The sequence below is a fragment of the Mus musculus genome, chromosome 3, assembly GCF_000001635.26.
Source record: "Mus musculus strain C57BL/6J chromosome 3, GRCm38.p6 C57BL/6J".
Taxonomy (NCBI): domain Eukaryota; kingdom Metazoa; phylum Chordata; class Mammalia; order Rodentia; family Muridae; genus Mus; species Mus musculus.
The window spans coordinates 90,318,990-90,336,081 of record NC_000069.6 but is presented as its reverse complement, the minus strand read 5'-3'; the positions used below and the strand labels follow the sequence as shown (position 1 = coordinate 90,336,081).

The window sequence follows — 17,092 nt, the reverse complement described above, 5'->3', positions numbered from 1 at the left end:
ATAAACTCATGTGAATGGGAGGCAGATCCTGGGGACTTGCTGGCCAGCTACTCAGTATGAACTGGTAAGCTCCAGATTTAGCCAGACAACCTTATCTTAAAAATAAAGTAGAAGGCTGGCAATAGGACTCAGCTGTGAAAGCCTAACCTGAACTCAAATCTCTGGAACCCATGTAAAAGGAAAAGGAGAAAACCAAATACTGAAAGTTTTGCATTCCCATTTATATTCCCACCATGGCAGGAGTACCCACATTCACATATCATGTCTACCCATGACTACTAAAAAGGGGTGGGAAGGGTAAAGAGGAAGCTCAGCAGTTAACACTCTTCCAGAGGACCATGGAGATCACATCTATCTCTAACTCCAGTCCCAAGGTATCCAATGCCATCTTCTGGCCTCCTCAAGCACTGCATATACATGGTAGACATCCATGCAGACACTAACACACACAGAGAGAAAATTTAAATAACAATAATAAGGCAGAGAACTATAAAAGAAGACATCTACATCAACTTCTGAACTCCATATACCCAGCATGTGTACTCTTAACCACTGAGGTTTAGTAGCCCCTGTGTGTAATCTCAAACTCTTAGAGGTAAAGGTAAGAGGATAAGGAACTCAATACCAGCTCTGATTACAAAGTTCAAAACCAGCATTACCTAAAGAAGCCCATGACTCAAATCAATCAATAAAAATAAAAAATGCTAACATAGAGATATACCAGCTTGAAGATACAGGTGGATCTCTCTGAATTTGAGGCCAGTCTGAATTCCAGGACAGCTAGAGCTAGTCTAATATAGTGAGACCCTGTCTCAGAAAAAAGGAAAAGGAAAGGAAAAGAAAAATATATAATAAAAAAAGTGAAGATACTTTAACTTAAAGCTTGTATAATAATGATGATAATATCAAAAGTAATATTTGTAAATAGGGCAAAAAACTGTATGTACAGTAAAAAACACTGCAGTTCAAACCCACAACGGCCATTGGCCACTGGTACTCCTTGGCACGACAACCAAGCAGTTTCATGAGCACATGTTGCTCAGAACTAAGGCTGCAGTGAAGGTGCAGAGTGCATCACAGAAATACTGCCAAAAACACCGCAAGATTATTGAGTTTAACTTTTGATGTTCACATGTTCAGAACCTTTACTGTTGTCAAATTCATTCATTCATTCATTCATTCACTCACTCAGCAGCACTCACATTTGTTACCACAGCTTAAGAAGCTTAGGTAGAGTAAGATGGTTCGATGGTAAGGCACTTGCCTTTCAAGTGTGAGGAGCTGAGTTCAAAACCCCAGAGCCCTGTAAAAGTACAACAGCATGCACCTTTAATACCAGCACTCCTACAGTGAGATAGGTGGAGACAAGAGAGTCCTTGGAAGCTTGTGGTTCCACAGTAGTTAAGAAAAAGAAATCGCCTAAAACAAAGAAGGTGGGGATTCTACATGTGTGACATATCCCTGACCCTATACTTGTAAATGTACACACACATCCTAGGTGAAGAGGACCCTTCATGATCTAGTCCCAATCTACGTTTTTAACCACACTACTCTTATTCCTATATGTATTTTATAACAGAGCTAGCTGTGTGATACATGGCAGTAATGCCAGCGCTGTTCAAGGATAGGCTCACAACCAAAAATATAAGATAAATAATAATTTTGGCTGTAATCTGCCTGTTAACTCTCTAATACTAAAAAAAAAATAACTAGGCTTGGGCCTTATGCATCTGTTTTGCTTCCATAATAATCCATCCAAACCTAATAACAGCATTAATGTTTAAAAACAAACAAACAAACACTGGTCTTTTCACAATAGTGAGCAATGTTGGCCTGGCTGGGTGGAACATACCTGTAATCCCACATATTTGGGAGGCTGAAGGGTTTCAAGTTCAAAGCTAGGCCTGGACACTTGAAGCAAAATTGTTTACAAATTTGTGTGTGCATATGCAATGGGAACTCAAGCTTACATTGGACCCAAGGGTATCAGTGGGCTTCTTGCTTGCTAGGCAAGCACTCTATCATTTGAGCTACAGCCCCAGCTTCATTTCCTTTTACTTTTTAATTTAATAGTTGTGTACATTGTGCCTATGCGACTATGCAAATGTCATGGTGTGTATGTGGACATCAGAGGAAAACCTGAGGAAGTTCTTTCCTTCCACTATGTGATTTGGAATATTAAATTTATGCAGTCAGGCTTGGTAGCAAGGCTATTTAGTCACTGAGCCTACTTTAAACCAATGTTTCTTTAAATGTCACTTCAGATTACCTACATCCAAAATACACAGTAAAAACATAGTTTCTTGGGCTTATTTCATAGCAGCAAAATTTATCCTGGGGGAGGGAGGGATTCCAGCAGTCACCTGAATTTTACCAGGTTCTCCTGCTCAATTTTTTCAGTGCTTATAAAATATTTATTTTATTTTGCCTACATGCATATCTGTGCACCATATGTGTGTGTGGTGCTCCTGGAGGTCGGAAGTTACCAGGTTCCCTGGAAGTGGAGTTATCGACAGTTGTGAGTTGTCATGAATGCTGGGATTCAAACCCACATCCTATGAGAAGAGCAGCAAATGCTCTTAACTGCTAAGCCATTTCTCCAGCCTCCAGTTGATTTGGGCATGGGAGGGTGGCTAAGGCATCTCTCTGCATTGACCTAGAACTTCCTATATAATCCAAATTAGCTTTGAGTTCTCCATTCTTCCGCTTCAACCTCCTATGTGCTAGGGTTACGGGGGATACATTACAATGTCCAGTTCTCCAAATAATTATTAGTTTAATTATTAAGCTTTCACAAAAGAAACAGACAAGTAGCTGTATTATATAAAAATGTCTCCCTCAGGATAGCTTGGAAATTATGATTCTCATGCCTCCTAAGTAATATCACATTCAGCTAAATATTATTTTTAAATAAAAGGAAAACAAATTCATGTTTCATACCACAGCAGTAATAAGAATGAGCAGTAGAAGAGAAAAAGCATAGAAGAATCTTTCAAACTGTTCCTAGAAATCACTCTTTCCTAAGTACATATCCAAGAAAGACTTCTCAGATAAAGCACATGTGACATGCTCACCACAGTCTGAGAACAGATGGAACGAAGTACACTCTAGCAGAAAGAAAAGTAACAGGTATGTAACTGAGGACAACAGGGACAAGGAAGACAGATCCCTGAGGAGGGATCAATACTTGAGCAAATGCTAGAATGGACTAATAAGTGTAGCACACAGAAACACACACACGTCACTACATCATTTTCTTCTGTTTTCCTATGGCGTTTGGATTATTCTCATTATGTGAAAACTGTGACTATAAAAAACAAACTTCCCTAAGACCTCACAACAGAACAGAGTGATGATCAAAGTCTATCTGCAGACTATGTACTTCTAACTCCCACTGCCATTCCTCTCCCACACCAAGGCCGTGAAGTGGACTTCAACTCTTAGCCAAGAGACACTCATGCTAAAGAAGGTGTTCGTCTACACATTCTGCTTTGTCAGTGAAAACTTAAGTCCTACTTGCTACAGACAAAATACATGAAGACAGCAGTGTACATATAGACCGTACAGTCCCCAAATTTACTCTCATCATCATACTAATAATACCAGGGACTTGAAAACTACAGTCTTTGGGAAAACACTTTTTAAGAAGTGTTTGTGACAGGAAAAAGTAATCACTAAAACCTTAGAAAAGTCTCATACACAAAAAAACCTTCACTCTCAGTGGTTCTCTCTCATTCATTCCTTCTTTCTGTCTTCCTCCCACCGACCCCATCTATGTCAAGCCTTTAACTCAAAATTGCAACCAAGAGGTAGCCAAGAGGCCTGAGTGCTGGCATTAAAGTGTGTACCAGCATGCCTGGCTAGATATACACATAATTAAAAATGAAAATAAAATAAATGTTTAAAAAAATGTATTAGCTTAGAGTGGTGGCACACGTTTGATTCCAGCACTTCAAAAGCCCAGGCAAGGGGCTGGTGAGATGGCTCAGTGGGTAAGAGCACCTGACTGCTCTTCCAAAGGACCGAAGTTCAAATCCCAGCAACCACATGGTGGCTCACAACCACCCGTAATGAGATCTGATGCCCTCTTCTGGTGCATCTGAAGACAGCTACAGTGTACTTACATATAATAAATAAATAAATAAATAAATAAATAAGGAAAAAAGAATAAAATAATAACTGTTAACAAACAAACAACAACAACAACAAAAAAGGCCCAGGCAAGTGGATCTTTGTAAGTTTTAAGCCACCATGGTCTATATGGAGAGTGTGTTTCAGGCTAGCTCTGGCTATATAGTAAAACCCAATCTCAAAAACAACAAACAATCCTCCATGCCAGTCCCTCAGGACTCACAGGCCAGCACAATGGCTCACAATAAAAATACTTGCTACATAAGTGCCTGACAACCTGAGTTCAAGCCCAGGAGCCCACTTAAAGTAGAAGGAACTTATTCCTGAAAGTTATCCTTGAACACAAACAGGCACACTTGTACAGGAACATATATACACACAAGTAATATATAAATAAAATTTTTAATTAATTATGGTTCTAATAATAAGGAAAGGAAAATAAGCATGAAGATGTATACTATACACAATGGCCCTAGGACTTCTCTTAATGATAGCTGATATGTTTATAAATGTGTGTGTGCAGGTATGTGAGCATGTACAAAAGTCAACTCTCTCTATCATGTGGATCTCAAGAATCAAACTCAGGCTTGGTGGCCGATGCCTTTAACTTCTAAGCCACCTGGCCAGCCTTATTTTTACTTTTAGGAGATGACATCTTAAGTAGCCCAGGCTGTCTAGGAACTTACTTTGTAGACCATACTGGGCTCAAACTCAAGAGATCTGACTGCCTCTGCCTCCTGAATGTTGGCATTAAAGGAATGTGCCACCATGCTCAGCCTGTATGAAACTCATTCTGTGTAGCCAAACTGGTGTAGAAACTCTAGAAGCTTCTGTTTTAAAAAGGTTAAAGTTTGAAGCCTATATATTCATACATAGCTAATTTACATATTTTAAAAGGATAAATGTAATTACCCAAATAACATGTCTCAATTGTTCTTCAGATATTAGTAAATCTGTGGCCCATACTTCTAAGCTCAGGTGGCTCAGGTGTAGAGCATTTATGAGTATGTGCAAGCTCCTCTATAGTTGATTCCTAGCAATACACCCAAATATACATACATTCTCATACACACACACACACACGCGCACACATATATATATATATATAGAGAAGCACACACAAAACAAAAAAAACCTTCAATTAAATGAAAGACAATGTTTTCTACCAAGCCAGAAACAAAATGTATTTTTCATGTACTGACAAAGACCACAGAACAATGGATTCCCATCCTGAACAAGTCCCACTATCCTAATGCAAACCAGATAGCTGAGCTCCTTCCTTCCAAGCTCACTAATGCTCCATATTGCCAGCCATTCCCAGCAATTAACTATGTGCTTCCCAGGAATATAACCTCTTTATTTCTTTTCCCTAAAGGAACTTAAACACATACAAATAAAACTGCAGCAGAACAAATTCTTCAAATGGGGCTATAAAAGCCCCAAACAGAAAGCAAACTGGAGACAGAACAAGTTTCATTTCAAAGCCTACAAGGAATGAAATTATCTCTAAATGTACTGCTTTAATGAGATGACTTTAGAGGTTGCTTCTACACCATCCTAGAAGTAGTAATCTCTGGAACTTAGCAATTGTCAGACTGAAATACTGACAATCCCCTGAGAAAAGCATGGTTCCAAAAGTGGGTCTATGAGTGCTACTATTTCTCATTAGGAAGAGATTTACTCAATAAGGAAACAGAAGAAACTTCCCTGGTCATTGTACAAGACAGTAATACAAAGGACAGAAGCCCAAATAAATTATAAAATAATTATAATTGACAAGGAGCTGAGCATGGTGGCTCATGCCTGTGAACTTAGCACTGGGGAAGCTAAGGCAGGATTGTCCTGAGTTCTTGGCCTGCCTAGACTACATAAGTGTGCTCCAGAATAAGGCCCATCTCAAAAACCCACAAAACACCATTACTTGGCAACAATACTGTGGTCGTCTGAATTAAGAATGGCCCCACACAGGCCCATAGAATTGTCACCAGGTAGTGAGATTATTTGAAAGGATTAGGAGATGTGGCCTTGTTAAAGGAAGGGTGTCAATGGAGGTGTGCTCTGAGGTTTCAGAAGTCCAAACTAGGCCCAGTGGATCTTTCTTCCTGCTGCCTTCAGATCTGGATGTAGAACTGTAAAGCTATTTCAAGAGCACCATGTCTACCTGTGTGCTTCCATGGTCCCCACCACAATGACAATGGACCAACCCTCTGAAACTGTAAGCAAGCCCCAATTAAATGCTTTCCTTTGTAAAGAGTTGCAGTGGTCATGGTGTCTCTTCACACAGCAATAGAACACTATCTAAGACATATATTAACTAAGAAAATTAGAAATAAATTTGGGAGACTGAGACTGTAGTTCAGTGATGGTGTACATACACATCTGGTGCCTTGGTTTTGGTCCTGGCTCAATAAAAGGGAGAAAAGAAATGAGGAAGGGAGGAAAAGAGATTTGACAAATCTAAAAAAAATAACCTGGCATAAGTAGGGAAGATACTGGTAGATTGCTACAAACATCAAAGTTGCTATTAAAGTATCAAGCCTAAGTACTAGTTCTAAAGAGATATACAATTTATCAATTCTCTTCTGAGACATATGGTACTTCTCTAAAATTAAGTGGACATGTAAGAAGCTGTCTTAGGTTCTTCTTACACTTGAACTGAGTATGGATCAGGCACTCATATTTGGGAAACGAACACCAAGGCATTAGGTGCCCCCAAAAGATTTTATTTTTAACTACATGTATATGTCTGTAACTATATGGGGTATGTGCACATGGATGCAGGTGCTCATGGAAGCCAAAAGAGGTCATGGGGTATCAATGAGTTGGAGCTACAGGTTGCAGGCAGTAAGGCATTGTGTGGGTGCTGGGAACTGACTCAAGGTCTCTGGAAGAGCAGTACATGCTTTGAAGTGCTAAGCTATCTCTCCAGCCCCCTAAGTAGCTTTTGTGACCATAACTTAAGTGATTAAATAATTATGCAGAGTATTACCAGAAAGAACCTCAAGAATAGCTTCTCAGTGGCTTTCCTTGCTGTTTCAATTTAATAAAACTAAGACTTCTCTTAAGGTTGTTTGTTTTAAATTTTTTCTCCTACCCCTCCCCAAACTCTCTTTCAAGGTTTTATAATAGCTTCATTACTACTTATTGCCTAGCATCCATTTTACTCCCCTAACCAAATCTGTCCGTCCCCATCTTAATACGGGAGTTTCATTCCCATATTTACATACTACCACCCTTGACCTCCCCTTACCATGTATCTACATAAGGATCATTTAATAAAATCTTAGCAAAATATCTATCTATCTATCTATCTATCTATCTATCTATCTATCTATCTATCTATCTGGCTTTTCGAGACGGGGTTTCTCTGTGTAGCCCTGGCTGTCCTCAAACTCAGAAATCCACCTGCCTCTGCCTCCCAAGTGCTGGGATTAAAGGCATGTGCCACCACTGCCCAGCATATTCCCCAATTCTTAATAATACTGCTGCTCATTGCCTTTATCATAAGTAACTTCCTGAACCAACAAGATGGCTCAGCAGGTAAAAGGTACTACTCAGAACCAGCTTGGTGATTTCCAGGACCCACATGGTAGGAGAGAATTTAGCATGCTGTCCTCTGACCTCCACATATACCACACCTTTCCTCCAATAAATGTTTAAAGAAAAACAAAACAAAACCTAAACTCCCTACTAAAACTCCATAAGCCAGGTGTGGTGGCACATGCCTTTAATCCCAGCACTTGGGAGGCAGAGGCAGGCGGATTTCTGAGTTCGAGGCCAGCCTGGTCTACAAAGTGAGTTCCAGGACAGCCAGGGCTACACAGAGAAACCCTGTCTCAAAAAAACCAAAACAAACAAACAAACTCCATAAAACAGTATATTTCCTGTATGAATACACTTCGGAAAAATTCTCCCAGTTCTCCAATTCCACTGAGGTCACTGCCTCAAATGCCTTCTCTGCAGAACAACTGTTATCGCTTCTGGAGACGGACACACACACACACATCCTTCCCTACCTACCCTAAATAAATGTTTTTAAAAATTAACTTCTTGCCGGGCGTGGTGGTGCACGCCTTTAATCCCAGCACTCGGGAGGCAGGGGCTGGCGGATTTCTAAGTTCGAGGCCAGCCTGGTCTACAGAGTGAGTTCCAGGACAGCCAGGGATACACAGAGAAACCCTGTCTCGAAAAACCAAAAAAAAAAAAAAAAAAAATCTTTCTTTCATAGTAATGGAAGTTGTCCACATGGCTTTTGTTGTTGTTGTTGTTGCATTACATTCCCTAGGCTAAAGCTAAACTCTTAACAAAGGAAGAAAGAAATGGTATGTACCACTTCCTGGATGGCTCAACAAATAGGAACACTTATTACTCTCCCAGAGGGTCAGAGTTCAATTTCCAGACCTACTTCAGATGGTCACAACCAGTTCCAGGGCATCTGACACCCTCTCTTCTGGACTCCTTAGAGATCAGAATATACATAAAAGGGATGGGAGTGGGAGACAGGAGGGGAGGAAAGTCCTGGGATGTGAACTCCTCCTTCTGGTAGTAAGACCATCTGTTCCTCCCCACTCTCTAAAACTTGTTGGATATTCAAAAATTTCTTTCTTTTTTGAGACAGGGTTTTCCCTGTGTAGCCCTGACTATCCTGGAACTCAACCTGTAGACTAGGCTGGCTTTGTACAGAGATCTGTCTGCCTCTGCCTCCCCAGTACTAGGATTAAAGAGATATGTGCCACCAAGGCCCTGCTCTTAAGCCTCACTCCAGACAGTGAGACTGATATTTTGGGGATGACAAATAATGGTGTTCTTAAAAGGCATCCAGGTAACTCTGATAAGCTCTAATGCTAACAAATGGTTCTCAGGATTCTTAGAAAATTCAATGCAAAGTTAGGGCAATTATGGATACTGTATGGGACAACAAAGTAACAGGATGACACACCCTGGGCAATTACAAATACTTATTTGTTTGAGCCACTGCATTTTTGGATCTTTGGTGTCAAGGTCTCCTTTAAAGGATACTCAAAGATCAAGGAAAAGCAGTCATAGCATTCAACAGTACCTGAGAGGTAGAGGCAAGTAGATCAGGAGTTCAAAGTCATTACTAACTACATAGTAAGTTCAAGGCCAGCCAGGGCTACACGAGACCCTCTCTCCTGTCATTCCTATACTCAATTTAGAAGCTAGAGCTACAGTTTGGCGTTAAGAGTACATGCATGAAAGAAGTGCTCAGTTCCATTCAACATCTCCACCACACACACCAAATCAGAAAACTTGACCCAAAAATTACTTATACCATGAACCCTGGTTTCTGTCCCCTTAACATGGTTCACAGTAATAGTAGTACAGCCACACACCACACTTCTGTTAAAGGATATACAGCATATAACCATTATACAAGATTATAAAAGATCTGCCAGGCATGGTGGCAAACACCTGTAGTACCAACTCCTTAGGAGGTGAAGGCACAAGGATCATCTGGGCCCAGGAGTTCAAGGCCAACCTGGGCAGTTTTTAAAAATCACAGTGCTGGCCACTGAGATGATAGACTCTTACCAGGCAAGCCTGATGATGACCTATGTTCTAACCCCAGAATTCATCTAAAAAGGTGGAAAGAAAGAACTGAATCCACAAAGTTGTCCTCTGACCTCCATATACATGCAATGGCACACACGTGCACGCACACACGCACACACACACACACACACACACACACACACACACCATATACAAACATACAAAAGCAATAATAATGAAGGGGCTGGAGAGATAGTTCAGTGGTCAGGAGCACTTGCTTTCCCAGTTCAGTTCTCAGCACCCATATGGTAGTTATTATTATTATACTATCCATTAAGTTCGAGGTCAGCCTGGTCTACAGAGTGAGTTCCAGGACAGCCAGGTAGCTTATACTGAGAAACCCTGTCTCAAAAACCAAAAAAAAACCAAAAAAACAAAAAACACACAAACAAACAAAAAACAAACAAAAAAAAGTAAAGCATCAAGGAACAACCCCACCCCTCCAGCTAGAGACACGGCTTTGTACTTGTGTGTCCATCATACACAAGGCTCTAGATTCAATTCCCAGCACCAGAGGCCCACAAATACGATTCTGTTTGTAGATTATAGCTAAAGTAGCCATCAAGTTGGAATAAGAATCAAACAGAAATTTTAAAGCAGCAATTTGCTTTAAAATACTCCATATTAGCCTAAATATCTTATTGAAAATAACACTTCTAAAAGCAGAAAACAATTTAGAAAGAACAGTGGCATTATTTCACATTTCACAATGTCTATATTCTCAGCAACTTCTATATTCCCTCTACTGAAGAGACAGATCTGTCTGCCTCTGTCTCTCGCCTAAGTGCTGGGATTAAAAGCTTGCTCCACCACAGCTCAGCTGAACTCATTTTTGAAAAGCACTGTTTAGGGATTTGGGTGGGAGAACTGGTTGTTTTATAGTTTTATTTATTTATTTATTTACATACTAACTGAGACAAAGTCTCAATATGCTGTTCCTTGGCTGGCTTGTTTTGTTGACTTCTTGTCCACCTCTGTCTCTAGAATTCTAGAATCACAGCCATATGGCATCATATTCAATCAACATTTAAAAACATTTTAAGCTTTATTATTATTTATCATTGTGTGTGTATGTGTGTCTGTTGTGATATGTACACAAATGCCAGTGAAACCCAAAAGCCCTGGATCTCTTTATTCTAGTTTGTTTTGATAAAACACTAACCAAAAGCAACTCTGGGGTGAGTCAATGACAGGTTCTAGTCCATCCTCTAAGGAAATCTGGACAGGAACTCAAGGCAGAAACTAAAGCAAAATAGAGAGAGGGGCCTACAAAGTGAGTTTCAGGACATTCAGAACCATACAGCAAACCCTGTCTCAAAAAGAAAGAGGGAAGGAGGAGGCAATTAAAAAAAAAAAAAAAAAAAAGAATACTAGCTGGGCATGGTAGCAAATGCCTGTAATTTCAGCACTCAGGAGGCACAGGCAGAAGGATCTCAGATGGATTTAAGGCCAGCCTGATTTACAGAATGAGTTCCAGGATAGCTGGGGCTACACAGAGAAACGGTGTCTCAAAAAAAAAAGTACTTTGAAAATCTATATTGCAAAAAATAGAAAAATCTACATGAAATAGACATATTTCTAGACATGTGAACTCTAAAACTGAATCAAAGGTATATAACTTAAGCCAATGTATAACAAAATGAGACTGAAGCATTAAAAATAAATAGACTTCCAACAAAATAAACCCCAGGACCAGATGGATTCAATATTCAATCTATCAGATACTTAAAGAAAGGTTAACACTAGTAATTCTCACCTTGTTCCATAAAATAGAAAACAAATAAACTCATTCTTTAAAACCAGTCTTATCCTGATACCAAACCCAGAAGACTTAACCAAGAAGGGAAAAAGGGAGGGAGGGAAGAATAGAGTGAGGGATGGAGGGAACCTTTCTACAGGGCTACATAGATGGCTCAGTGGATAAAGGTGCTTGCTGACTGCCCTACCTGATGACCTGAGTTTGATTCCAGGACCCAAGAAGAAAACCAAATCCTGTGAGTTGTCCTCTGTCATGTCCACACACATGCAGTGGAACTTGGAAGACTGAGGTCTAGCAACTTGAGGTGGGAGAATAACTAACTGGATAGCCTCGGGATTGAACAGGCTTAGTCAGTCCTGTGTCAAAATCTAAATAAAAACAAAAAAGGCTAGGTGCTTAAAAGTACAACTTCACATTACCCTCCTAACAAAAGAAAAAAGGTTTATCAAAACTCAAGAGCAAAATAGATATTTAAATGTGTGACAAGAGCAGAGATTTAAAAACCATTCTCAGTGGTCCATACCTGTAATCCCAATACCTGGAAGACAGAAGCAGGAGTACAAGTTCAAGTCCAGCCTGGGAAACAAAGAGTTTGAAGCTTAGGACAATTTCAAATTTATCCTTCCTTCCATACACTGTTATTTCTTGTGTATAACCCCACAGCAGACAGCAGAAACACAATGTTATATACAAGACAAAATAAAGAAAAAGAATTTTTAAAAAGTAGCTTATAAACACTAATGGCTTTATCATCTGGCTTTTTTACTTCTTGGTAAGTGCAATCGCTCTCACGCACCCATCCAGGAACCTATGAGAATTCTGAATTAGAAACAGTACCAATTCCAAAAGTATCTTAACAAATTACATCCATTCAACTTCTAATGCAAATTTCTCTTCTAGTTATGCCCTTCCCAAGTAAAAACACCTCTGAATGAGAGCAGAAAGAAATCCAAAACAAACTCCCTCACCCTTCTTAAAAGTTACTACTACCCCTATGAATATGGCCACTACTATTTGTAAACCAGCACTCATTCTCTCATAATTGCTGAAATGCAAGTATCTATTTTAAGAAAGCAAATAAAACGTGTATGTGTGCATGTGTGTCAAAAAGATCTTATGATTTAAGCCTTCCCCCTTCTCCTTGCCCACAGCCAAGCAAGCAGAGATGACGTAGACTTCCTTATATAAGTGGCTGTGATTTCTTAGACTGCAGGCTTTTCCCTTTGTGTTCTGTATATGCTTACACACACGAGAGCGCGCACTCTCATTTCTTCTCACAACCCCCTGGCATGATGCCAGCACTCAGTCAGCTGGCTCATTCCATTCACAGAGAACAGTATTACAGCTAACATGGAAGAGGGGTAACAGGGTAAAATGGAGCTAGAACCATCCTGCTGTAGACAAAAGACATTTTTTTTTAACATGAAGGGGGGAGGGAGGAGGAAAGGGAAAGAGGGAAGAAGGGCGGGAGGGGACTCAAGAGAAAATGAACCTTAACAACACCCTGCCTATAGCATCATCGTAAATTCTGGAGTAAAAGCCCAAATCATTATAGCAAATGGATGAAGCAGAGGGAAAGAGGGTAAAAAAAAAAAGAAAGAATATTATATGAGAAAAAATTGTTCCATATTAGATTTTAAAAAGCAACAGTGTTTTATGACTTCAATTCCACCAGAAACCAGAGTCAGGAAACTGTTGTGAAGAACTGAAGACAATTCAGTTTCTACTTTTAAATAAAGAAAAAAGGTGTGGTGGGGAGAGAAAGATAGTTAAGGTGCTTAGATAATTTCTGCACTCTCTCCCCAGTTGCCAAGAAATTTGGAGACAAAGAAAAAGGGATATATAGACATAAAAGGAAGAAAAGGAGAAATTGATTTAGACTGCTCGTTTCTTCCCCCTTTTCCCCCCCAGCCTTGTGGGGGTCCCTCATTCTCCTTCGTATTGTGTCTTTCCTATAGTAAGAGGGGCTCTCAGAGATGGCCCCATGCAAAGCAGCCCCTATGAGAGACCTGCACAAACCTGGTCTCCAAGTGGATACACTGCTCTGCCAATCACGTGTTACTGTTATATTAAACAAAAGAAATAGGGGAATGCTTACTTTTACCCATGATGCCTAGCGGGGGGGGGGGGACGACGACACACCAGCTGTAGCCGGTTTATAACCTCAGGACATGAAATTATCTCTTAATTTTAAATAGTCATTTGTGGTACAAAAGTCAGTTATTTTTCCCATCCTAACTAACCCCCCCTCACCCCACCCCACTATTCTGGCCTACTGCCAGAATTTGCCTTCATTCATGAGAGCTAGTTTCCTTTCAAATCATGATGCTTTAACTGTTTAGTTTCCAAGGCTCTAAAAAACACAAAACCAATACAAAGTGTGCTCAATACTATAAAACAAAGACACAGTATCAACCTCCTTATTTGGTACACACACACACACACACACACACACACTACATACCCTCAAACTCAAGATCTTCCTGATAGCCTTTGTGAGTGCTAGGATTACTGGGACTTTAAGTCAGAGTCAAGCTACTTTTCTTCATCCTTACTTGAAGTACTATAGGACAGGTATTGATAAACCAGCAGAAATATTTGTCAAACTTTGTTTGAGACATGGGGTTCACTATGTAGCTCTGGCTGTCCTAGAACTCACTATATAGACCAGGCTAGCCTCAAATTCAAGAAGATTCACATGCCTCTGCCTCCCAATGCTGGATTAAATCCATGTGCCACCACATTCAGACCAAATCTTTTCTTAAAAAAAAAAAAAAAAAAAAAAAAAGACAAGTCTCACACTATAGTCTGAGCTGGCAACAATCTTCAATCCAGTGTTAGCATCCTGAGTGCTAGGATTACAGGTGTCATCTAACACACCCAGCTTCAGGTTTTTTTTTTTCTCTGAAACTATTTACAGGTCTGATGTAGCTCTATCAACTGACATTTAGGACAGTTGAAGCCAGAACTAACACAATCACAAGGAAGTTTTACATCCGAGTAGTATAATGGCATCTGCATACTCACACTTAAAGAGTTTTACTTTTAGCAGAGCTAGTAATGTGACATGTCATAAATACTAGACAAGAAGTACCCTGCCAATGAGCTATAGCTTCATCCTACTTCTGTTTTTCTTTCCTGTGTGTGTACCCAAAGCTTTATTTATATATGTTAAATGAACCCTTAGTTCCAAGAACACTTTTTAGAAAAAGCTTATTTTTATGTATAAGTATGTGTGTGAGCTTGCATGAATTTGTGTTTCCTACATGTGTGCATGTGCCCAAAGAGCCCAGAAGACATCAATTCCCCTGGAGCTGGAGCCGGAGCCATTGTGAGCTGCCTGATGTGAGTGCTGGGAATCAAAACTTGGTTCCTTTGCAGAACAGTAAGAGCTCTTAACCACTGAGTCATCTCTCCAGCCCCAGTGAGTACTTTTCAACTAATACATACCACCAATACACCACCTCAAGTGCCTGCTTCATTTGATCCTGTGAAAAATCAAAATATAGTCACACAACCTATGAGAATGTCCCTTAAAGCCCTTATTTCTCTCCAATAGCAAAGTTCCTAAAGTAGTGAATAAACAAAATTATACTCAATTTTAAGATGTTTTCCAAAGCAATGCATTAAATTTATTTTTTCAGAAAACTGGGAATTGGTATATAGCTCATTGATACTGTTTACCTAGCATGTAAGAAGACCTAAGACTTGAGTCAGGAGGGTAGAAAAGAGGGAACCAGGAAGAGAGCTTGATTGGAGACAGGGTCTCACTATTGTTAGCTTTGAAATCTACATAGACTAAGCTGGCTTTTGACTCACAGAGATCTGCCTGCCTGCCTTTGCCTCCTGAGTGCTGGGATTTAAAGACAAGCACCACTAATTATGTGTATCTGTATGTAGATTTGTGCACATGTACAGCACCCAGAAAGCTATATGAGAGTGTCAGATCCCTGAAGCTGGAGTATATGAACCACCCAATGTAGATATTAGGCACCCAAATAAAGTCCTCTGCAAAAGTTTTATAACATTCTTAACCACTGAGCTATCTCTTCAGCCCCTGAATAAATAAGTAAATGAAATAAAATACACACACACACAAAATCGCATCTATACCAAAGCTATACATACTGTAATTCTCAGACAGGACAAGCTGCATTTAATAGGTCCCTATCACAGTTCTCCAGGGGGCAGAGACAGACAGATCTCTATGGGTCAAGGCCAGTCTGGTCTACATAGCAAGTTCTAAGCCATCCAGGGCTACAAGAAACCCTGTCTCAAAGAACACTTACAAATGGATTTAAAAAAACAAAAACAAAACCACACACACACACACACACACACACACACACACACACAAAACTTCCAATACAAAAAAAGGTTATTTGGGGAAGAACTGAAAGATATGGCTTTGTGACAGAGCCACTTACAACATGCTCTGGCCTCAACCCCAGCATTCTGTACTTAACATAAACTAAATACAGAGTAGCACTTTTTTGAAAATAAGTTCCCTTAATGTGTTCATTCAATAAGACTTAATATGTGCCGGGCGGTGGTGCACGCCTTTAATCCCAGCACTTGGGAGGCAGAGGCAGGGGGATTTCTGAGTTTGAGGCCAGCCTGGTCTGCAGAGTGAATTCCAGGACAGCCAGGGCTACACAGAGAAACCCTGTCCAAAAAAAAAAAAGAAAGAGAAAAAAAGAAAAAAGAAAGACAAAATGTAGCTGAGAATATAGATCAGTTAGCAGAATACATGCCTAGCACACTGGAAGTTCTGGTTCAATCCCTAGCACTATGTAAAACTATGTAAAACTGAGCGCATCTTAGAAGTAGGGGGTCATACTTCTGTATCAGTGAGCCTGGAAACAACCTGAGCTACATGGAACTCTGATTGGAAACAGCAGCAAAAGAACTAAAGAGAGAACTCAGAGGTTAAGAGCATTGGCTGTTCTTCCAACAAATTCAGGTTCAGTTCCAAGCACCCACATGGTGGTTCACAACCATCTATAACTGTGGTTCCTGAGAATCAAATTCCTTTTTCTGGTCTCTGAGGTAGGTTACCAGGCATGGAAACAGTGCACAGATACAATGCAGGCAAAACACCCATATATATAAGATAAATTTTAAAAAATTAAAGTTGGTCATATTCCACTCAATGACTTGATTACTATATAGGAATAGAGAAATTACACAAGGTAAATTTCATCTTTTATGTTTTATGTTTCTAAACCAGACTTTTCTGTGAGGGAGTTTTCTTTCCCAAAGGAACTGAGGCATTACACTGTCTACGCCTAGGAAACAGAAACATGATCACCTACAGCATTAATGTAAACACTTAAAAAATTAATCTTTCCAGAAAGCAAAACAACTCTCTAACAGAGTCCACAAGATGCCTAAGGTAGGCCTGACTTAGCCTTCTTCTTGTAGTCACAGATACTATTGACTGTGGGTGACCAGGAGCATAGACAAATAATTTCTCTCTTTCAGTTTGAGACAGAGTCTCTCTCTCTCTCTATAGCCCTGGCTGTCTTAGAACTCACTCTGTAGACCAGGCTAGCCCTGAACTTTCAGAGATCCACCTGTTTCTGCCTCCCGAGTGCTGGGATTAAAGGCATGCACCACTACTGCCTG

General features: G+C 40.0%; 1 protein-coding gene across 6 annotated transcripts in view; it reads right to left on the bottom strand.

Annotated features, from left to right (window-relative positions):
* Positions 1-17,092, bottom strand: part of Gatad2b (GATA zinc finger domain containing 2B) — a 70,225-nt gene that overhangs the window by 27,324 nt on the left and 25,809 nt on the right. Inside the window, exon 2 of one of the 6 annotated variants that reach the window (NM_001379655.1) lies at positions 11,988-12,040. The exons of 3 other annotated variants lie outside the window; for them this stretch is intronic. Coding sequence is in view for 2 of the 3 variants with exons in the window: in XM_006501360.4 (XP_006501423.3) it covers positions 11,988-12,217 (230 nt within the window). In the remaining variant the exon portion in view is untranslated. Of the gene's footprint in view, positions 1-11,987; positions 16,529-17,092 lie in introns of those variants that run through there. 2 more of the 6 variants (XM_006501360.4, XM_006501359.4) reach the window with 2 other exon arrangements.